The sequence below is a fragment of the Protomyctophum parallelum genome (genome assembly GCF_964188405.1).
Source record: "Protomyctophum parallelum genome assembly, chromosome: 17".
Lineage (NCBI taxonomy): Eukaryota > Metazoa > Chordata > Actinopteri > Myctophiformes > Myctophidae > Protomyctophum > Protomyctophum parallelum.
In genome coordinates, this window is record NC_139719.1 from 27715817 (window position 1) to 27739928 (window position 24112).

At 43.8% G+C, this 24112-nt stretch overlaps 1 protein-coding gene across 1 annotated transcript in view; it reads left to right on the plus strand.

The window, feature by feature from the left end:
- Positions 1–24112, plus strand: part of ryr2a (ryanodine receptor 2a (cardiac)) — a gene marked incomplete at both ends in the record, with an annotated part of 249977 nt that overhangs the window by 84309 nt on the left and 141556 nt on the right. Inside the window, 8 exons of the mRNA XM_083787543.1 lie at positions 3694–3806; positions 7137–7236; positions 11499–11595; positions 19337–19411; positions 20141–20297; positions 21988–22149; positions 22790–22911; positions 23868–24051. Of these exons, the coding sequence (XP_083643669.1) occupies positions 3694–3806; positions 7137–7236; positions 11499–11595; positions 19337–19411; positions 20141–20297; positions 21988–22149; positions 22790–22911; positions 23868–24051 (1010 nt within the window). The remainder of the gene's footprint in view (positions 1–3693; positions 3807–7136; positions 7237–11498; positions 11596–19336; positions 19412–20140; positions 20298–21987; positions 22150–22789; positions 22912–23867; positions 24052–24112) is intronic.

Below are 24112 nucleotides of genomic sequence, written 5' to 3' on the forward strand. Positions count from 1 at the left end.
AAAGGGGCGAGCAGTCTCGTATTCTATTATGTAGACATAGCATTCTATAGTGTATATACTTAGTTAGTATTCATTGTTCAATAATCAAGATGTGATTGGTTTGTTTCACTTTCCCCCGACCCAAGACTATAGTGCTGTTCTGTTGTAAACAGCCCCCAGCCCCATTCCCAGAAAGAAAATAGCAAAGGTGGAGCTGAAAGGGGGAGAGAAATATAAAACCGCCTGCGAAGAGTAGCTGGCGGCCCATTTGAAAATGATCAGTGGATTGATGGATGGACTGCCGCCAGTGTGCAGTCAAAAAACATGTTTTCTAGTTACCTACAGAAGCCACATTTCCGCTACATTTAAGATGGTTAGGTTGTGCAACAAAGGAGAGAGGTCAGAGAAATGCCAGAGAAATTCACTGTTATATAAAATAAGAACACGCACGCACACACGCACGCACGCACACACACACACACACACACACACACACACACACACACACACACACACACACACACACACACACACACACACACACACACACACACAATATTTAATATAGACTATATGAAGAAGCTTTCCTCTTTTTCTATGTTCCCTATGCAAAGGTGGAGATATTACCAGTGCTGGTGCTACAGAGGGAGAGGGAGAGGAACTGGCAGGTACAGAGTCAACAGTAGGACAAGTAATTGGTATAAGATTTAGTTATTTGCATTAATAAGCGTAGTATTTATTTATTCTTAGTAGTAGTAGTAGTAGTCACCACCAGCCTGCAACAAGCGCCAACCTTTAGCTTCGCCTCGTTAGCATACCATGAGCACCAGTTGATATCTTGCATGGCTCGTCTTATGTATAGCTGTAATAACCAGCTTGGCACTACTTGTTATTGTCAAAGCTTTATTCCAGTAAGTGCTAATAGATGTGTTAAGTGCTAGTAAACTCCGAAAAAGAAAGTTGGGAAATGCTATTTCGATCGAAGAAGGGAAGAAATAATCAACCAAAATAATGTTTCCGAACTTATTTTGAGGAGTTTTAGATGTGTTAAGTGCTAGTAGATTTCGCTGTGGCTTGCTGTGGTAGTGTAATCTCATGTTTCCAGCCCAAACATAAAAGTCATCCCAACCTTGGTTTATCGCATATATGGGAAATGAAGACCGGAGCCCTAGATAAAATGTGATTGCTATTTTACGATGTCAACTATTGAGTCTACTTGAATACCCAGGTAGCCAGGCTGTGCTATACGCATTGTTGTCCATGTCCAATTCACAGAAATAGCTGCAAATCTGTGACAATGTACAATGAAACATTTTCTATGCACTCAGTAGGTCTGTGCATAATAGGACCGATGTGAACACACATTATAATTGCTTCCATTTTAAATGCTGGTCAAGGGAACTGACCTAAACGGTTTGTCAGTGTGCTTCTGTGGTTGTGTTGTGAATAATGTGCCTGCAGCTGTCTACACGCTTGTTTTGGTTAATTCTGTCTTAAGTTTTGGCTCACAACTTATACATTTGCTTGTGAATGTTTCTTTGGTGTTTGTTTGGTGTGTGTGTGTTTGTGTGTGTAATTGTGTATGTATACACATGTGTGCAGGGTGTGGTTATGGTGGATTGGAGTGTATGACTCATTGACTCCTGGCCTGAATTATTATTGTGTCATGCTTTTATAACGGAGTGGCTCAGAGCCTCGAGCTACCTGAAGACCAAAAGTTAAATATCTCCAACTGCCAAGGGGGATCCCCCTTTAGGCTAGAGGTTAGTTAAGATGTTTGGCTTTAGTGTTCTTTACTCATGCGTAGCAGACCTGCAGGTTCGATTCCGGGCATTACATACTGTAAATTATATGAATACTTCTTGGGATGTGACATTCAGAGGTATTCACACATGTGTCCACATTATATAGGGCAGTATGTATGTACGCACAATTACAACAGTGGAAGACAGCCTTGATTTGTGTGCATACACACTTACACAGGTGTACTAATGATGAATGCCACTTTATAGCTGTCCACTTGAGGTCACATCGCCAACGATGCCTTTTAATGTGTGTTTGTCGAGTGAATGATGTGTCCCTATATGGACTGCTTTTTATCTCCCTCAGCTGCTGCTTTCTTTCTCATTGTTCTGTGTCCTCTGTCTACAAAGACAAACTGTCTGCGAGTAATACAAACAAAGCCCAAACTAACTAACAACAAGAAGTACTATAATCCTCATGCCCTCTATACCTGACCTGCTTTATGAAGATGAGATATAAATTACAGTATAAACAAAAGGACTGAATGAATAATGCACCGCAGCGCTGTGTGCTAGCAACAGTAAACCAGAGGCAGAGAGGGAACGCAGGCTAATAGGGTGACCGTTGTTAAACCGTATTTGGCCTTGTCAGTATGCTGTTGTGTTACTATGTGTATCCATGCATCCAGGAGGCCACTGTGGTGGTAACTTAACTGACCTGGCAGCCTGCAGTGACATCTGTATTTTATTTTCTATTCACTCTGTGTGCATACTGTACTGTAGTTGTATGTGTATGTGTGTGTGTGCACAGGTGTGTATTTTTCTGTGCACTTTGTAACCACGTTTCACAGATAAAGCCCGACGTGCACAATTGCAAGAATTCCAACAGTGTGTAAGGCTTACACTCTCTCACACGCTTACACTATAAACGATTCCCACCGCAGCTGAGCTCGGGAGGATGGAGCTCTCATTTTTGGTTCACTCAGCGTCCTGTGTATTGTACGTACAGTATAACTTTTGTTTTGTGTCGGGCAGTCATAGCTCTCCACCCCCTCTCCACCCAGTCTTTGGATGTCCCTGAGAAAAACACTTAATCCTCTGCTCAGAGTAATTAGCAGGGGTATGTTGAGGACAAATTTAAACTACGTCCAAATTTACTATCACAAATATCCCCAAAACAACTGAAAATTATTATCGTATTGTTTGGAAATCACTTGACAACAAAGCAAGCCCGGGGCGACAGCAAGGCCTTGAGGGTGTTGAGGCGAGCCCAAACAAGCTGCTATGACGAGTGACCCTGGTGGACAAAATAGTTTATCATGTGAACCACAATGAGCCATATGTGGGTGGGACTCGCTTCTGTGCAGTACGTAGTAAGTAGAATTGTTCCGATACCGATTCCAGTATCGGAAAAGCTGCCGATACTGCCCTAAATGCTGTTATCGCTATCAGTGAGTATGGCAGTCTATGCCATTCCCATACCACGTAATTTATCACATGATATGTCATACAGTAATCATCAATTATTTATTTTCTATTTTGAATTGCTTCCGTTGATGTTGCAGTACTGTTTTATATTAATCTGTGTTTATACCTAGATCAGTGGTTCTCACCCCTATTCATTTCAAGGACCCTCAACTACAAATCACAGGTCCATTTGGTTCCATTTGTACGATCTCATTCTGTAAGGGTACATTTGTAACCCCCTCAAGGAACCCTGAGAGTCCTGGACCCTACATTGAGAACCACTGACTTTGTTTGAATTACAAACTGTTCGGTACTCTGTATCGACCGATACAAGTTATGGGTATCGGAATCGGTATCGGCAGGCAAAAAACGGTTTCATCTCTACAGTAATTACAAGAGCAGTAATTCAAGGTTCAAAGACTGTATTCATCTATTCGTCATTCCAGTGATTGGTTGATATCAATAAAGCATTTCAACATGTGTGTGCGTGTTTGTGCGCACATAGGCGAGGCATGCTGGTGGACCATTCACCCAGCATCGAAGCAGCGATCCGAGGGAGAGAAGGTCAGAGTGGGAGATGACCTCATCCTCGTCAGTGTCTCCTCAGAACGATACCTGGTCAGTACTGTGTGCGTTGTGGAATATTCTGGTATGTTTGTTGGTGGCCAAGTCATAGACCGTCATGTATGTGGAGAATGCCCACAGCTTTAGTTTCCCACAGCGGGGCCAGCTTTTGCAGTTTCCCATTCCGTGATGAGATGGAGTGATTGCGGTGAGCATGGAAAAATCACCTTCAGTGGCCAAAGACACATCGCTGTCTGCCTTCGTTCAAAATGTACGCTTCGTGTGTGTGTGTCTCACTAGGACATGGAGAAACAACAACAACATGGACTCGTGGCGTTAGACGTGAGCGCACAAGCTTCTGGTAAACATACAGTCAAGACGGACAGTCAGAGAGACAGTTCAAAATATTGAACATAACGATTGATCCAAGCTGAAAATAATACAACGTGCGCAGTGACGTCGGTGACGATTTGGTTGCCCTGCTCGCATATATATCTCCTGGCGAGAGCGCTGCGTTATTGTCGTATCTGGACAGTGGACAATAATATGTTCTTGTGCAAATGTATGATGTTCTGTCTGTCTTAAGTCTGCAGTCACTCTGTCTATATGCAAGGCCTGCCTTTGTCATTCAAAAGCAGGGTGTCGAGATGGTTTGTTTACGGTTTACTGTCTGTTCCTGCTGCAATTTGTGTAACAATAGAATTGGTGTTGGCACATGGTTGATCAATGGGTCTTCAGAGGAACAGTGCACACGCCTACATTCTCACCTTAGTTTGAGAATCTGTACTTAATACCTGTACTCTGAGGGGAACGGGGGTTAGTCAGTGGAGGCTGGTCAGTGGTCACGACTTGTGGCCAGCTGGCTCTGGCTCCTGTGTGAGCTTAATGCTATGCTATGCTGCTGCGCTGTGGACTCTGAATAAACAACATCTTGGAACATCATCTCGTCTGTTTGCCGTTCACATTTCTCTCCTGTATAGTATGAAATATACGACATTATCTTATGCTTGGAAAATCGGTTACTTTTTGCGAGGACGTATGGCACACGCATGTAGCCTGGTTAATAAACCAGACCGAATCAGCCATTGGCAAAAGTAAATTGCCTGCCGGCGGATTACGGTCTGGAGAGGCTCAATTGTACGCCCATTTCCTACACCAGATAAATGGGGCGGCCAATCGGGACACAGTATGCAATATGGGTGGGCTTTGGTACAGTGACTTTCAATGCTTGAGACCTTTGACTGACAGTAGCTCTGACCAAATGCGTCAAAGAGAAAATGTTTCAACCCGCCCCCCCTGGAAATGAAATCCAAGCTGAGCCTCCCCAGACTAATATCCCGCGGTCCGTGCGATATTAGTCTGGTTTATTAACCAGGCTAACACGCATGGGCGTGCGTTATTACGTAGCCGCGGAGAAAATTGTTATTATGAGGGTCGGCTAGGCACTTTTTGGCACATTTTGTTGCCCCCCTCGGCGTGTTGCCCTACTCCCCGTGCGTATTGCACGTATACGTAGCGACGGCGCTGAACATGCATACAGCGATGGCAGCTTGGATCCATTGGAACAAAGGTTCTCTTTTCATTTCCTGAAAAGTAATGTAGTTGAACGTACAAGGTTTCCGCCGACCGTGTGTGTGTGTGTGTGTGTGTGTGTCTTTTCCTATTTACAGCTTAATGAAACCCAGTGCGTGCCATGAATCTTTGTCTCTGTCTTTTTTTTTAAAGGAAGCCTGAACTGTTTATCTTTAATTGGTTTTTCTTATGGTCGTTCTTGGTCATTTTGTTTTTACTGACCAAGTGCGACAACTTCATACTGAGCGTTGCCACCACCAAGCTCTGTACTATAACATGATTAATGGTCTTGATATTGAACCAGCTACAGTACCTTATTCTATACGAGGTCTCCTCTCTTTCCCTCCACTGTTTTTTGGTAGATTAATCTCTCTCTTTCCTGTCTCTGTCCTTGGAGCATCTATCCCAGTGATTCTCAACCTGCGGGTCGGGATCCCGAGTGCAGGATCCCCACATGATTTTGGGGGGGTCCCCAGATGACCGTTAAGTGACGAGATTTTAAGACATTTTAAAACAAACAAACCAAAGACTATTACTAAAAACCTAAATAATAATAATAAGGCAATGTTTTTGAAAATAGCTGATCTGAAATGTCACAGCGCCTCTTTGGGGGAACCCCAGTTCAAATATGATTACTTTGGAGGGTCGCAGCCTGAAAAGGTTGAGAACCACTGATCTATTATATCCCAACCATGAGGCTATTGCAAGTGTTCCCCCAAATAAATAAACCATACGATTGTATTGATGTAAAATTAATGTTAAAAAAGTAATGCAAGTCGTGGTCATGGTCTTTGTCCCTTTAAAACCTTTTTTAAAGGTCATACAGATAAATAGAAACTTAAAGGTATATTCAGTGATTTCACTTAATTCAAATATCACTTATTTTTTTGTTTTGTTGTGATAATCCTCCCTACTATAGAGTGTGCTGGCCATATAAGGAGTTCCTCCCTGTCCCCAGTTAACCCCTGGGGGTCAAAAAACCTTAGGTTTCGTTTTTGACTCTCTATCCTGATTGGACGAAAGGCTGGGTCCCACAGCCAAAAACGAAACCTAAGGTTTTTTGAGTGAAATCACTGAATATACCTTTAAAGTATACTACGGCCCAGGCCGTAGCGTAACGGTCTGGGCACCGGACTGGTAATCCAGTCGCAGTGTGCCGCGGGTTCGACTCCCGGACCCGACACGGCCTTTACTGCATGTCATCCCCCCATCTCTCTCCCGTTTCCTGTCAGCCTACTGTCTGTCCCTTCAAAAATCAATAAAAGGCGTAAGCCGCAAAAAAGATATCTTAAAAAAAAAAAAAAAGTATACTACGTTAGTTAGTTTCATCGATCCTAACGGGAACGCGTCAATCCATGGATTGATCATTAAAACAAACGTGCTCTGAAAATCTACCCTCTGACCACTTGTAGCCTGTCAGCTGGTCAGATGGGTGGGCTGCCAACGAGGGCCCTTATCCAGAAAAGGTTGGGAACACCGGAACAGGCGCTATGATATATTAATGTCAGTCTTCATGTACTGTAGCACAGTGGTTCTCAAACGTATTCATGACAAGGACCCCCCCAGATGAGTGTGTATGTGTATTTGACACACAAGAAAAACAAAGTGCAGTAGATAAACCATTTTCAAATAGCTGAGGTACTGTATATACTATATAACACATTTATATTGTACTGTATATTAACTGATTCAGCTGTGGACCGCCTGGAAACCCCTCAAGGACACCTGGGGGTCCCTGGACCCCACTTTGAGAACCACTGATCTGTCCTATGGTAACGGCAGTCTACATGTATATCTGTGTCCATGTTATAGCATCTATCCTATGGTAATGGCAGTCTACATGTGGACGCAGCCTTCCAGCAGACACTATGGAGCGTGGCTCCCATCTGCTCCGGCAGTGAATCTGCACAAGGTATACAGTTCTATTCTATTTGGTTCTATAGCTGTATGTTCCATTCTGTTCTGTCGCTGTCAATTCTATTCTGGTGTATGCACGCACACGCACACGCACACACACACGCACACGCACACGCACACACACACACACACACACACACAGTACGCCGGATATTAAGACAGCAGTGTTAATAGATAGAGGCATCCCCGGAACACTGATATAGGGTTGTAAGCAAACACAATGTGAAACCACTCACGGACACACACACACACACACACATGCGTGCACACACACACACACACACACACACACACACAAAGGGCTGTTCATTTTCTCTACAGAATTACATCCACACAGCAGAGTGTATTACTGTTCACTGTGAGGGGACACCATGCCTTGTGACAGGCAGGAAGTGAGAAATGACAAGGTGACATGATTAATGGATGTTTACCTCCTCCTCCACTACACACACACACACTCTCTCTCTCTCTCTCTCTCTCTCTCTCTCGCGCGCGTTCGCGCGCACGCTCTTTCACACTGTCATCCCGCTCTGCCTTTCATCCTGTCAGCGTGTGTCACTCTTCTCTCGGGCCTCATATCCACTTCCTCTCCATCTGGCTACCTAGCCCATTTTCTCCCACCCCTATTTCTCTTTCATCTCTTCCGCTTACATGTTTGACCTCTGTCTCTCTCTCTCTCTATCTCTCTCTCTCATCAAAGGGGGCTTGAGCTGGCTTTACGTAGCGATACTAATATCACTGCGTGGATATTCGTCTCGTCCCTCTCAGTGTTCGATTTTTTTCCCCGCAATGTCTCGCCTGGTTCCAGACTAATCTTGTTGGCCGTCATATGTACCCCACTGTGCCAAAATGAGATTTGATTAATTGGCATTAATCCATTTTTGAGGGGCGCTAGCTTTTGTCCTCACACGTCTCAATATTAGAAATTAGGTCAAAATATGACGTAAATTAAACGTCAAAACATTAAAGGCCATTGACATTGAAGGGAAAATTTACGTCATATGTAGACGAGCAAATCGGCTAACCAATCTCATGTCGGTGGGAGCACTTGGCCAAAAAGGGTGCTTAAGCACTTGGCCAGAAGATATCAAAGCTCTACTGATTGGCCATTATGAAATGATCCATGATGATGTACGAAGACAAGAGCGCCCCTCACTTCACACGGGTGTGTTTTTTTTCTCACATGGTAGAACAGTCTAAATGTGTATCCGACATGTGCGCGCTTATTACTCCTTTTTCTGCTCAAAATGAGACAGAATCCGGTGTTTGGAAGGTTATTATTCCCTGTTCTTACTTTGCGCGGACCAAACAACTCCTTCGCGGGTCCTCCGCTGCCTACAGTGATGCTAGTGTGGTGGGGGGGGGGGGTGGCTGCACTTCCTGGTTGCCCACAAGGACTGTCTAAAGAGGACGGGACACGAAGACCGTAAGGGTGCCACCATGTTGCTCACATGGTGCTCCATGGAAGGAAAGAAACATGCGCAGTTGAGACCAAGGAAGCTGAACGAGGAAGTGTTGGCTGCATATAGCCCATTGCGCATGTTTCTTTCCTTCCAAGGAGCACCATGGAGCAACATGGCGTCTCGTCCTTTTTAGACAGTCCTTGGTTGCCCACAAGGAAGCTCTGAGAAGGAAGATAAGTGGTCACGTGACTCGGCTGCGCCATGACACTTTCATTGACACTTTCATGGGAGCCAAACTCACACCGGAAGTGCAATGAATACATGGCAGTGAATGGAGCCGGCTGGACCAGCTCATAACAAACATTATTTATGAACAATTGAGACCTTTTGTAAAGTAATCACTTCTGGAAAATTACAGAAGACATATCACAGGTTGTTTTCTAATCACTTACTTTTCGATGTGCACAGAGTGCACAGTATATCATTTTATCTGAGGATCTAAACAGCAGCAGGTAAGAAACATGCGCAGTTGAGACCAAGGACTGTCTAAAGAGGACGAGACGCGAAGACCGTAAGGGCGCCGCCATGTTGCTCACATGGTGCTCCGCCATGTTGCTCACATGGTGCTCCATGGAAGGAAAGAAACATGCGCAGTTGAGACCAAGGAAGCTGAACGCGGAAGTGTTGGCTGCATATAGCCCATTGCGCATGTTTCTTTCCTTCCGTGGAGCACCATGTGAGCAACATGGCGGCGCCCTTACGGTCTTCGCGTCTCGTCCTTTTTAGACAGTCCTTGGTTGAGACCAGGAAGTTGTACATGCACAAATTTGGGCATGTACAACTTCCTGGTCTCAACTGTGCATGTTTCTTTCCTTCCAGGGAGCAACATGGCGTCCACCATACGGTCTTCGCTTCTCGTCCTCTTTAGATAGTCCTTGGGTTGCCCAGGATCTCTTCTTCTTCTTTGGTATTTCGCGCATTTGACTGGCACTGGCCTCACAATCCCACCTAGTGTCACGGGAGGGAATGTGTTAATCTGCCTGGGGCAATATGCATTGCAGATGAAGGCTGGCTACGCAAGGCTAGGCTTGAGCCCCTGCCCTTTTCCCCGTCTCTGTAAAAACTAAAGAAAAATCCTTCTCCAGACCATGAATGCAATATTTACTATGGTGAAAGAAATGCAAATGCCCCCTTATTTACCATGCCATACCTGAAGGCAGCATTCAGGAGAATTGCCTTTTTCCGAACTCTCCTGCTTGAACACGGCATTATTTGTTGAAAGAATTTGTCCTCTGTGTAGTAATCCATGTCGTATGCCGCATCTCCAGTATATAGCTAAAGAGTGCGGGGTCGTGCCCTGAAAATAGCTGATGCGATGTGAGCTTTTGACAAAAGTGCTTTTTTAGGGATTTTTTGCCCCTGCCTCTCAAACATTCTCTGCACGTTCTCACTCTCCCTCTCTGTCTGTTTCTCTTTCCTCACCTCACTCTCTCCCTATGACATATCATCTGTTTCTCTTTCCTCACCTCACTCTCTCCCTATGACATATCATCTGTTTCTCTTTCCTCACCTCACTCTCTCCCTATGACATATCATCTGTTTCTCTTTCCTCACCTCACTCTCTCCCTATGACATATCATCTGTTTCTCTTTCCTCACCTCACTCTCTCCCTATGACATATCATCTATGACATATCATCTATGACATATCATCTATGACATATCATCTATGACATATCACCTATGACATATCATCTATGACATTTCATATTTTCTATTTCCTCACCTCACTCTCTCCCTATGACATTATCTTTTCCCTTTCATCACTTCTGTCCCCTCTGTCTCTCTCCCCCAACTGCCTGCCTGGGGTCAGAAGCATTTGCACTTTGCAGTGACACCGGCATGGGTTACTTTACAGCTTTTACATACACATAGACACACTGTACATGTAAATAATATGTGCACCTTACATGCTAGGACTCAGGACCAAAGGAAAAATAATCTTAATATTGCTTCTATTCTTTGATTATAATTTTTTCTTGTTGTTGGTTATTATTAGGGCTGGGACTTTAACTGATAAATCAGATGGGAAATTAAAAAAAAATGCTTCTTACATTCGTAGGTCAAATATTGATATGCGATTAAAATGTGATTAATTCAATTCATTAATTACCATGCCTTTTAACAGTTTGACTGCGGAAAACGATTTACCAGACTTTTAATCAACCCCCTTCACTGCCGAGATTGTTGTATTACCTTTAGAGCATACGCTGAATTATTTGGGCTTTTAATCCGCGAAAATCGAGCGAAAAAAGCTTCCCCCGTTTGTTATGAACGGCCGGACCACCCGCCATCTTGGTGCACCCGGAAGACGCAGCACAGGACCCTCCTCCATGAGGCGTTGAACCCCATTCGTTTGCATTGGCCTCAATTTCCCAGAAGCCCTAGCAGCCCACAGCATGTGACGATTTCCGTTTTCCTCATCAAAACAGATGCACCTACTCTCTTTCTCCGCGGCGAAGAAGGATTTTCTATTTATTTTTTACATTGCGGCGGATTAAACACATAAAACAAAAGTCGCGTATGTCCGATATGGCAGCGACATTAACCTGGACTAATCCATTCAAAGCACGGAAACTGTTAATCGAGTCCCAGCCCTAGTTTATTATTAATATTAATATTTAATTAAATTAGTGCACCAAAAGCACCCGACCGCTAGGATGCAATGGAGGTGTATGTACTGTATGTAACAATAAAGAAACCTTGGATCTCTCTCTCTCTCTCTCTCTCTCTCTCTCTCTCTCTCTCTCTCTCTCTCTCTCTCTCTCCCCCCCACCCCACCTCGCGGCCAACAGGTTATCTGATTGGAGGAGACGTACTGCGACTTCTTCACGGGCACATGGACGAGTGTCTGACCGTTCCGTCTGGGGAGCACGGAGAGGAGCAGAGGAGGTCAGTGGAGATCTGAGACTAGTAGAGAGAGAGAGAGAGGTTGATTGATTGATTGATTGATTGATTGATTGATTGGGCAATAGATAACACGGACAAGACTGAAGAAATTAGTCCGTTAAATACACATTCCACTCCTTTTTTTCATGTCCAGAATAGAGAGAGAGAGAGAGAGATGTTGAGACTTGATTTGATGCTGAGGAGACAGACGGAGCATGAGGGTTAATATGGAAGCAGTAGAGGCTATCATCAGTGGTGGTGCTGTGAATGGATTGGCCCTGGTGGTCAAACAGCCAATCAGCATTTCATTTAAAAGAAGGTCTTAGTTCAACTGGGGGACATTTGAACTCTATGGGGGAATGGTGATTGGTTATACCACAACTGTCCTCCACGCTTTGCCTCTGTATCTATTCAGGGATTTTTGATAGTTTGTTTTTCTCTCTTTTTAATTATTTTTTACTGCATGCGAACTGTGTGTGTGTGTGTGTGTGTGTGTGTGTGTGTGTGTGTGTGTGTGTGTGTGTGTGTGTGTGTGTGTGTGTGTGTGTGTGTGTGTGTGTGTGTGTGCGTGTGTGTGCACGCACGCGCGATGTGTGCATGGACGCGCGCGTGCATGTTTATATGTCCACGGGTATCAGCTGAGTGTGAGGTGTAAACACCATGGATCTTCTTCAGTTTGATTGTTCAACAGCACAGCGTGGCAGAAAGGACAGAGCAGCACGACACACAGGACATCAGATTACTGTGTTCTCCTTCAAAGTCACGCCAACAAAACCTCTCTTACCTCAAAGTCACGCCAACAAAACCTCTCTTACCTCAGTCACGCCAACAAAACCTCTCTTACCTCAAAGTCACGACAACAAAACCTCTCTTACCTCAAAGTCACGCCAACAAAACCTCTCTTACCTCAAAGTCATGCCAACAAAACCTCTTTTACCTCAAAGTCACGACAACAAAACCTCTTTTACCTCAAAGTCATGTCTGCAATGAGAAGCGAGACATTTGGCTTCTTAATCTACATTCTAAATTATGTTTAAAATACCTCCATTTGTGTAGTCTGTGTAGTTTTACATAATGATTGATAACAAAATATCTGAAGAATTTGATATTTTTTAAAGGCTAGTGAGTTGTGACATTCTTTCACATTTACATATTGATGGCTCATATTTCAGATGTAGAATGAGTTCTTGTGTTATTATTAATGAAGTCTCTCTCTACTCCATAACAGATATCATGTATCAAACTATCCAAAACTAAAGGCCACACATTCTGTCATCGTTTCATCGCTTATTATATTATTGTGTTAAAGATGGAGTGCCACCATTTTTTTATTTTTCCAGTTTTATTGTCATTGAGACAATACGATCTTCATTATGTATTTATGTAATGAACAAAATAATGAAAAACAAAGAAAGAAGGCGGGGAAAAAACAAAAAAACAACTACAACAATGACATTGTTAATTGGTATTGCAGGTTCGTACGACAGAGACAGACAGACATTGGAGCGGTTAGGCACTGCTCCAAAAACTACAGCTGTGTGGTCAATTAGTAACGACGTAGTTACAGTAGTCGAGTCTAAGATGTTTTTACAAATCCTGCTGAGACATAAGTCCTTTAATCTTTGTTATGATTATTCTTGAGGTGATAGTAGTAGATCTACAATAGCAGATCTACAAGCTCATAGCGCGCCACCGAGTGGCGCTCTACGAGATTGTAGGTCTGCTATTTTTGAAAAATCGTGGGGTTTTTTTATTTCAGAAACCTGGAGGATTTAAATTTTGAGGTCAGGCCTGAATGGGTTAATGCAGTGCATGCATTGGCCCATAATCCCCTGGTGATATCGTTGTGTACATGTTTTGTTGTATATTTATTGAATGCAGTGCATGCATTGGCCCATAATCCCCTGGTGATATTGTCGTGTACATGTTTTGTTGCATTCAATCTGAGCTAGTGCTGGGGGCATATAAATGATGAACAGAAGAATGTAATTAAATCATATTACTATGCCGTACTGATAATATTATATTATATTACATTATACTATATTATAATATTATAAATCATACTGTATCAATAGTTGCATTTTCTTTTAGTGTGTGTCTCACCATCCATAAAACAGACAAGCAATATGTTGAATCTGCAACCGTTCCTCGAGCGCTGTTCTCTAATCTGTTTCTCTGGTCAACAGAAGGCTGAACAATGAGTTGGTTTTCTTTTTAAACATGTTCCGAAACAGTTTCGATGCATTTGATCTACTGAAATAGCTTGTAGATCAGCTATTTGTTGCAGTGTTCATTTTGTTGACTAAGAGAGACATGCAGCAAAGGTCATCATCATGAACGGGACTCGAACACGTGACGCAACGCACTGTGAGGCCAGAGCCTACTGTATATGTGGCATGCGCCTGGAACACGCCATTTAGTCTATATTTAGACTAGACTAAGACTAAACCATTTCAGATGACTAAATAGGACTAAAACTAACTGTTATTCAAAAGACTAAGACTAAATCAGAATTTGCTGTAAAAATGAACACTGATTCATTGAACAGAAAGTATATGAGGCTTACAGTAAGTATGAGGCTTAAATGACATACTGTTGCACATTCCCTAGGCTTTCTGGCTTCTTATTCAAATACCCCCCACCCTCCCTCCCTCCAGCCCCTCCCCAACCGCTTCCTAATTCATGACTAAAGTCACCTTCATATTCTGAAACTCTATCTAGCTCTTGCAGTGATTCCTCCCCCTTTGATCTAGGCCATTATTTTACAGGCCTGTTCCTGATTCCTGAATTCCAACCCCTCCCGGGTAAAGTGTTATCCTCCAATCCTACAGGAGAAGTAGAGGAGGGCTGCATGTGGCCCTCAGGGATGGGCTCCTGTAGACAGAATGAGCTCTCCTCTGTAGCCACGCACAGCAGAGCCACATCCCATAAGTTGGATTGGAGGACTATTAATAATTACAGTTTTCGCCCACTCTCCGAGGAGGAGACAATCATGTGATTACAGGATGTTGATAAGAATCACGGTGTCCTCCTTACATCACTGCTCCGTTGTTTTAGTTGGTGTGTATGTAACATGTCAGACGTGCGTGCGTGTATGCACTCGTGCCTGAATGTGTGTACCTGCGTTCGCCTTTCCGTAGTGTGTTAACTACCTTATTTTAGTCATTTCAGAAGAGTAAGTCCTCAATGTTAATTTAACTCAGAGAGAGAATTTGAGGCTTTACCCTCAAGAGTCCTTTCTAATAATAACTTTTTTGTCTGTCATAGTGGCTGAGTGTACGTAGTTGGAAATGAATGCGTGTGTGTGTGTGTGCGCGTGCGTGTTCTCTCAGAATTGAGCATAGACATATTTTCTCTCTAATGATGCAACAATCCAGTCTTTTTTACCTGGTGTTGAAGCCGTCAGTTCTTTTGCAAACAGATGAAAGAAAATCACCTCAACATCACTTCACGCTATAACAGAAACAAAAGAACATCCCCTTTTCTGTAGAGAACTCAAATGCTCGGGGAGGAGACAACAAACAGCTCGGTTGTCTGTATGCTTCAGGTACCAGCAAGCAGCTATATAAGCCCTAAGTATGTCACTTTGACTTTTTCCATGCTTTAAGACTGTCCTCAATAGAGAGGGCTGCACAAGCCTCTTGTGCCTTAAACAACCAACTTGCACTGCACTAGTGGAGGCCAGATGTCCTTGTGACAATGCAGGGCGGCAGCAGCAGTACGTCCCACTGCGATGAAGGCTTCCACTTAACTTTCCTGGAATGCAGGGACCATGTTCTTGCTGTTCTACCTGGCGTTCTAATTTTATTATATTTATTATATATTTACTACGCTGGACACCGGCCTAGTCGGGAATGATGCAATCAAGGAACGATGCGAGTTGGAAATACTATGTACATGCCACAGCCCCACCCAGTTATGAAATACATATTGGTCTTTCTGTATGTCTGTTGTCTGTCTGTTATGCCCATATACTGTATGGAGATTTCTATGCCCATATTTATGCCTCTATACAGTATGTCAGGAATTCCCAAATATCGACTTTTGGCCAGTTTATGTCATCAGTACTATGACATCACAGTGGCTACTGACTATAATATAGTACTACAGTATATGGAGATTTGCAGCTTCATCAATATTTTGGGGAGATTTGATCTGAGCGACTTCTCACCAAGTTTGAAGTCTGTATGGTCGTTGCTGAACATCTCCCACCAACATTCCGTTGCTTGTACCTGTATAAGTGACAGTTAAACTCCTGATTCTTGATACTTTGCTTGAAGGTACTATGGGCTCCATTTGCGTTCGAGCTTTCTAAATACAGTATTTGTACCGCGCACAGAGCCAAGAACACTCGTCTTTTCATTGAGTCACAACTCGCTCAAACTTTCTTCTTTCCTGCCTTGATCTCCTTGCATCTTTGCATCTTCATGTACTTCAGGCTTACCTTGACAATGAATGGTAAACTGTATCTTTGCATCTGCCCGTGTGAAGGCACCATATCAGCTTCAAGATCATCTTCTAAGAAACACATCTTTATCTACCAAGCGTTTCAGAATGATTGACTTAAACTCCCTCTTAACCGCTTAATCAATCACGCAGAGGAGATATCATAATATGCAGCGATTACACATAGGTCATCTTTCCTACAACTCTCGTTCTGTTTAAAAGTAGGATTATTCATAAAATAAATACCTTCCAAACTAAACAACCATATTTCGGATGACCTTTCTTTAATGTTATGTAAGAGAACACAGGTAGCAACATACTGTAAAACATATTACAAATATGGATCAATCAACAGGCTGCTGAAACATTTGTTCATATAGTTGGTCTTCACTAATGATCATTATAAGATGGCACAATCTGCGCCTATACTGTGTGTGTCTTGCTGATGGGCTATGGACAGTTCAGAAACCCACCTGCCAATGATGTTATTGGCAATGTTATTATCTCTTCCAGGATAAGTTAGCATGCTGAAATAGAAGCCATTGTTATATATATATATATAATTATAAATGAATGAATAAATGAACAAACAAACAAACAGTTTGAAATCTTTGAATTGACCAAACATGCCTATACAAATAATGTCACTGGTAGGCAGGTTGCTGAACGGTCCACTGAGACAGAAATGGTGGTCTTATACAGTAATAATTATAATATAAAACCTTACATAAAAGAGAGGTCGAAAATGGATGAAGTTGTCCTTTGCTGCAGAAATGCAGGCAAATAAGGCATCAGGGACTCCCAAAACCAAAATAATGAAACAAAATCACACAGACTAGAAAATACGTGAGAGGGGTTCCCTTCCGATCCAATTTTCCTCTAAGGCTAAGAGGGGCACAGAGAGGACACTGAGAGAATCCTCTTTGTGGAGTTAGCTCTGCTTTTAACACCACATAACAATTTTCTCAGTAACTGCAAGCCGTGCGGGTGAGCAGCTGGACCACATCAACTGCACTCACCACCACTAACACCAGATAGGAGCATGGGATGTGTGTTGTTGTTGAGCCCATTCTGGTACACACTCTAGTCTACACCAATGACAACACCATCATTACCTATCGCAAAAACACTGATAACCACAAGCCATTCTTCAAGCCACTAACACTGTGAGTTCGTTCCTTACAGTTGATATAATACACACGAGATGCTGATACAACATATTGCTCTTTTTCTTTAGCCACGCACATGAAACTGTGGTTTAGTACCTGCTGCTATTTGATGTATTTTTGTACCTGATGCTCTGTTTTTCATTTATTTATCCATGTTACTTTAACCATGCATGATACTGTGATTTTATATACCTGCTGCTTTTTCGTTATTTTGGATTAGTTTTCCACCTGCACAAAAAGCAGTAGCAGTAATTTCACAAAAAAAGAGTTGTGCCTTCTGTAGTACCTCTATCCTTTGAAAACTTTACATCATACTTCTAATGTGTACTCAATTGGACTTTAGGGCTGCAATTGTCGGTTATTTTCATAGCGATGATATATTATTTTGTCCCTCTCCAATTTAGTCAGTATGCCAATTTATTCCAGCCCACACATTTAGTGTGTTGTCACTGCTGTTGTATCCTACTCACCTGCCAGTGAGGAGCCCCTACCAGGAGGATGTAGAGCTTTTGTCATACTCCTCCCGCCTAACAGGTGCGGTCCAAGCCCGTAGGAGTACATATAGTGACAAATATCATCCACCACAGTGGATTCAAACCCACAACCTCCATGGCGGTGACCACTGTGCCTGCACACTTTACTACTGCGCCACCCGAGCAAAAGTACAAAATAAACTAGAAAAAGTGCCCTTCTGGGCACAGGTCTCCACCAGGATAGGAATGTAGGACATTGCAGCTTGCCTTCATCTGGTGGTTGGATAAAAGGGCAACAAAAGTAAATTATCCACAGATCCGTGCAGTTAGAGGTAAAAACACTTTTCGGCCAGTTATAGCGCCACCTTGAGGCTGAGTTGAAATTGTTCATGTGGCATTTCGTCCTGGGCCTAGTGGGAATGTGCGTGCACAATTTCACGGAAATCACGCGATGTGTTCATGATTTGCAGCATTTTGTTTGAAACTGAGCACTCCTGTGAACTTTGGAAGCCAATCTTAACCAATCAGGATGGAGTCTGAGAAATCTGAAAGACCGGTTTCGTTGAATGGCTCTAGAGAGTACCAATTTTGTACCAATTTGCGCGATGTTTGGACAAAATCTGTAGGTGTACTGTGCAAAAACTTGTTTTGCACAAAGCGGCCTCCTGGTGGCGCTATAACAGGCCGTTCTGGAAAGTTTGGGGCAGAGGTTCATCGTTGGCATCCAGGGAGTGTGTGTGCAAAATTTGGCATCGACCGGGTTAGCGGTGGCCGTGATTAGCTGGTCACGGACACACACACGGACACACGGACACACGGACGGACACACAGACGGACGGACGGAGTGCAAAACATACTCTCCCCCCATGCCTTCGGCCTGGTGGAGACAACAAATAAACAAACCTAATATTTTACACTTCTATCGTGTGCTGTGACAATAAAGTTGATTCTGATTTGAATTCTTGTCCTACACACAGACAACCACTCAGCACTCATGGTTGCACACTTCACCCTGTAGTGTGACTGTGAGGATAACCATTATTGCCTCAATGGAAGCAAGACAAAGCAAAGGATAATTGGTCCCACCTCACCTCAACAGCCCATTCCCATCAATAACCGCTTGTACAATGACACTGGACAATAGACTGAGCTTCAACCATCACATTAATGACCCCCCCAAAAACGGAGCCACCAAAGACTATTAGTTTATCTGCAAGCTTAAAGCACTCTATTCTCAAAGATACTGAACTGTCAGGGGCAGAAAGGCTTTCTTTGGGAAAAGCTTGATACCCACAGCCAGATCTGCCTTAGGCCTCATGAACAGGCTGTGTGTACTGTTGTGTGTTGCTATATGTGGTTATTGTTGTATTGCTGATGATGTGTGCTAAAAAAACATAATGTATACTTTCTGTACACTTAAATCCTATATATTGTGTTGAGTCCCCCAGGGGTTTATGCTAGGAGCCCTCCTTTTATTCCTCTACCACAAAACTCTTTGCAACAACACACTCAGATCGGGTGAGCAATTGCTCCATGCGCACCCGCCCCTCTAGACCAGAAAGCACGCTGGCTGGGCCAGGCTACACTTTTGGTGACTGAGCTAAAGATTTGTATGGACTCCGTTGGCTCAGTTACTGTTGTTTCCTGTCACAGGGTGGTGCACTATGAAGGGGGAGCAGTGATCATCCATGCCAGGTCTCTATGGAGACTAGAGACGCTACGGGTTGCGTAAGTACACAAACACATGTGCGCACGCACGCACGCACGCACGCACATGCATACATACATACATACATACATACATACATACACACACACACACACACACACACACACACATTGTATACAAAGAAAGACTCGTGCTTTCCTGTATACATTTAAATATCCTTCTGTAGCTGCAGCGTTCGGTCAAGTTGACAGTATGGGGCTGTAGTGAATTACCCTCACATGCCAGGCAGCTGAGGTTTATCTGGACCAAAAGAGTCACAGCTCATGGCTATAGTTAGTGAAACTACTCGTTCCATTACCTGCACCGTGTTCTAGTTAGGTTAACGTCCTCTCGTGTACTGTTCCATATTCCTAGCAGTGCTCAGAGTGCAGAACGCAAGATGTTAAAATAATTATTCAACTTTTAGCAGCCACACGTCATGTGGGTGCAAAGTAGTCACTTAGCAACAACGCCAGCCATAACCAGCACTTCCCACAACTGTGTGGTAGACACACACACACACACACACACACACACACACACACACACACACACACACACACACACACACACACACACACACACACACACACACACACACACACACACGGGTAGGCAACCCAGCCTGGCGGAGACCTGACTTTTCTAGTTTATTCATTGTCTGTCTGTCTGTCTGTCTGTCTGTCTGTCTGTCTGTCTGTCTGTCTGTCTGTCTGTCTGTCTGTCTGTCTGTCTGTCTTTGTGTGTAGGTGGAGTGGAAGTCATACACGTTGGGGCCAACCGTTCCGGCTCAGACATGTCACAACAGGGAAATATCTGAGCATGATGGAGGACAGGTCGCTGTTACTGAAGGACAAGGAGAAGGCTGACGCCAAGTCTACAGCGTTCTGCTTCAGGTCCTCTAAGGTAGAATCCACTCAAACAGTGATTCTCAGCCTTTTGAATTTCAAGGACCCCCGGTTTGATATGATCTGATCTAGGGTCTATGGGAATTTAACTCTTGAATGTGTGCACTCTGAGGATTACAGTCCCGTAAGGGTCCATTTGGACCCCGGCCTGGTGGTCCCTGGACCCTACATTGAGAGCCTGCAATCTGCTAGAGATATGGACGAAACAACACAGAAAATGGTGGGATAAGTGTAGAGGCAGAATGAGAGTTAGAAAGAGAGAGAGAGAGATGCTAGATACAGACTGAAATAATGGATGGAATGGAAAAGGACAATAGAGGAAAAAGAGAGTTAACGACTGAGACCGAGGTGAGATTGGACTTAAAGATTTCGCAGTGCGACCGAGGTAAATAATAACATGACCGAACTGGCTGATTGACGGGCAGGCTGACAGACCGCCACAGCCGACAGGCTCGATAGCACTACTCCGACGACTCTCGCCCTGTGGTCAATTCGTCTTCCTCTGAGCCAACCAGATGTGGCACAGGGTGACTGTTCGGTGTCAGCGGTGGCAAATAGCGCCGCTGTGTCACACTGCCGACGGCTTATTCTCCACTGTCTCGGTCCAACAACAAACGTTATCTAAGGCCTGTAGAGTGTGGAGCAGTGGGAAAATAGGTTTGGAACCACTGAGTCCAGATTTTTAACTGCAATTAATTAGATTTAATTCATTTCAAAGCTGTTCTGATCTGCTTTAGCAACCAATTGAAAGACAAATCACTATATCCATGTTGATTCCTATGGACCCGTAAGTGTAACGCATATATGGCTGATAACATGGCTTACAAAATGTATAGTCGGATAGTTGACATTTGATTTAGATGTCCCAGTTGGCAAGCATGGATGATATCATTTTCCATTCAAGTTGGAATTTCTCATTCTTCCTTTTGCTATTATCTGTCTTCTACCTGTCTGCCCTTGAGCTGATGAAATTCTGATATCAATCAGAAAATGAATCACTGGCAGCATTTTTGGGGCAACAGTGACTCAGTTGACGCAGTAGAGAAGCGGTATGTTTCTGGTTTGATCCCTGGCTCCTCCTAGTGTCACTGTGACCACTGACGCCTATAGGTGGTGCCTTGCATGGTCTCCGCAGTCGGTGCTGTAATGTGTAACTGCAGTGCCGTAAGCATGTGAATGGGTTAATCTGTACAACACAAACATAGTTTGTGAATGGGTAAATATCCCGCCTAAATGTATAATGTGTGTGCGTTGTGAACCTGTAATGCATAAAAGCTTAATGTGTGTGAATGGGTGAATGTGAATTACATTGTAAAGCACCTTTGAGTGGCCAGAGACACTCAGCATTAGAAGGTTTATATATACCGCACTTGTGCGTAGAAGTCCCCTGTAGTCCATTTCAAGATGCGACACTTGCTCCAACGCCAGTGAAATGCACTTCACGTTGATTCATGATCAAGATGCAAGTCCTTTAAATCCCTGAACACTAATTTATGTTCCATAATACAGCGGTGTCGCTTTCCAAAAAGAACCAATCTACAAGCTGCTGCTGGGACACGTTAGCTTGTGGATTGGTTGTTTTTGGCAAGCGGACGCGCTCGTTCGATGGGGCATAAATTAAGCTGTAATGTCTATTTTACATTTTCCCGTCCTCACCTGTCCGTCCCACGCTGTTTCTCTCCCCGTAGGAGAAGCTAGACTCTGGTCTGAAGAAGGAGGTGGACGGGATGGGGGTTCCTGATATCAAGTACGGCGACTCGCTGTGTTACATCCAACACGTGGACACCTGTCTGTGGCTCACATACCAGGCTGTGGACGCCAAGTGTGCTCGCATGGGCGTTCAGAGGAAGGTAAGGCTATAGGATACACCAGGGCAAGACCCAAAAGTGAGATTAGAGAGTTGGCCCCGGACCCAAACTAGTGGAAAATAGCAGATCTACAACACGTCGCTTCGCGCAGCGCTGCGAGCTTGTAGATCGGCTATTTTCCCTACTTAACTCTTTTGCTGCTACCGTGTGGCCACAGATGGTAGGTAGCTTGTGACAACAGGATTTGATTACTACTTTTTCACATCCGGTTTCCCCGCTCGCAGACCTCCATTCTAAGAAACGTCTTATGTTAGCGTTAGCTCAAGCTGTTTATCTTTCGGCAGAAACGTTAATATTTCAATCGCGACGCGATGAAGAATCGGATGGATGATCAAAACCACGGACAGCGCAGTAGTTTTCTGAGAAAACAGCCAAAGAAGATGGAATTTGTCCTTGCTGTTTTGTAATGAAATGTTCTTCATGAGGGGTGGGTATAGCTGGGTGTCTATACTGTATGTACCTAAGGCGCTGAGACCTAACTGCTCCCCAGGTATTGCACTGATATTGCCCATGCACTTCCCCCCCAATGCAGAGGACACTATGTTCAAAATGTACAGTGACTAAAACAATTCTCCAAAGGAGAATTGACTGAGACTGAGTGATTACCTTGCTGTTGTTCCAGGCCATCATGCATCACGAGGGGCACATGGACGATGGACTGACGCTGTCTCGATCCCAGCACGAAGAGAGTCGTACCGCCCGCGTCATACGCAGCACTGTCTTCCTGTTCAACCGCTTTATCAGGTGATTTATTATATATACGCACGCACACATGCACCACACACACACACACACACACACACACCCTCACACACACACACACACACACACACACACACACACAGACACACACACACAGACACACACACTCAGACAAACATGCGCAGGCACACATGCAGGCACGCACGCATAGACCTGCTGTGTGACAGAAGAATATTACACTTATTGCGGCTCTGTACCCATTATGATGAATGATATGCCTTTAATTACTATTCCAATTACTATTTCAATGAATATTTTAATGACAATTTAAATTCCACTTAGCTCAGATTAATGGAACAGCAGCAGCTCAATAGTGCTTGTATAAAGTGAGACAGAGATGAGTTAATCCTCCCACATACCTCAATTATGTGGACAAGTACACAAGTTGCAAACTTTAAACCATACTCAACTTAAAGGCCAACTTTGTTTTTTATTAGTTTGTAATGATGATAATTAAAAGATGAGTGTTCATGTAAATTCATGTATTGCTTTCTATCGCTATAGGCTAGCGATCTTCCACCGCATGTTAGTCCTTCCCAAACCTTGCCTGTTCACGTTGCCTGTATTTAAATCCACTGCATTGTCTTTATGTTGCCCTTTTTTGAGGGCCCCTCCTATACAGATTTTGACCCCACACGTCTCAATATTTGCCATTGACAATAAAGGAGAAATTAGGTCAAATGTCTGCCAAATATGACGTAAATTTGTGGCAACAGGCATTCTGATTGGCCAGTATGAGATGATGATGATCGCCCCTCACTTCACACAGGTGTGATTTTTATTATGTATTGTTGTTTTGCTCTTGGTATTTTAGTTTTTTGGTACCACGTGTACATCACTTTGGTTCAACGCTGTAGTTTTACAGTATGTGGATTGGATTAGATCCTCTGCTCTGCTTTACTTACATAGATGTATTTCCGTCCTTCTGTCACTGTCAGGGGTCTGGACACGCTCAGCAAAAAAGGAAAGACATCAACCCTCGATCTGCCAATCGAATCAGTCAGCCTGAGCCTGCAGGATCTGATTGGCTACTTCCAGCCCCCTGACGAGCACCTGGAGCACGAGGACAAGCAGAACCGACTGAGAGCCTTGAAGAACCGACAGAACCTCTTTCAGGAGGAGGTGTGTGTGTGTGTGTGTGTGTGTGTGTGTGTGTGTGTGTGTGTGTGTGTGTGTGTGTGTG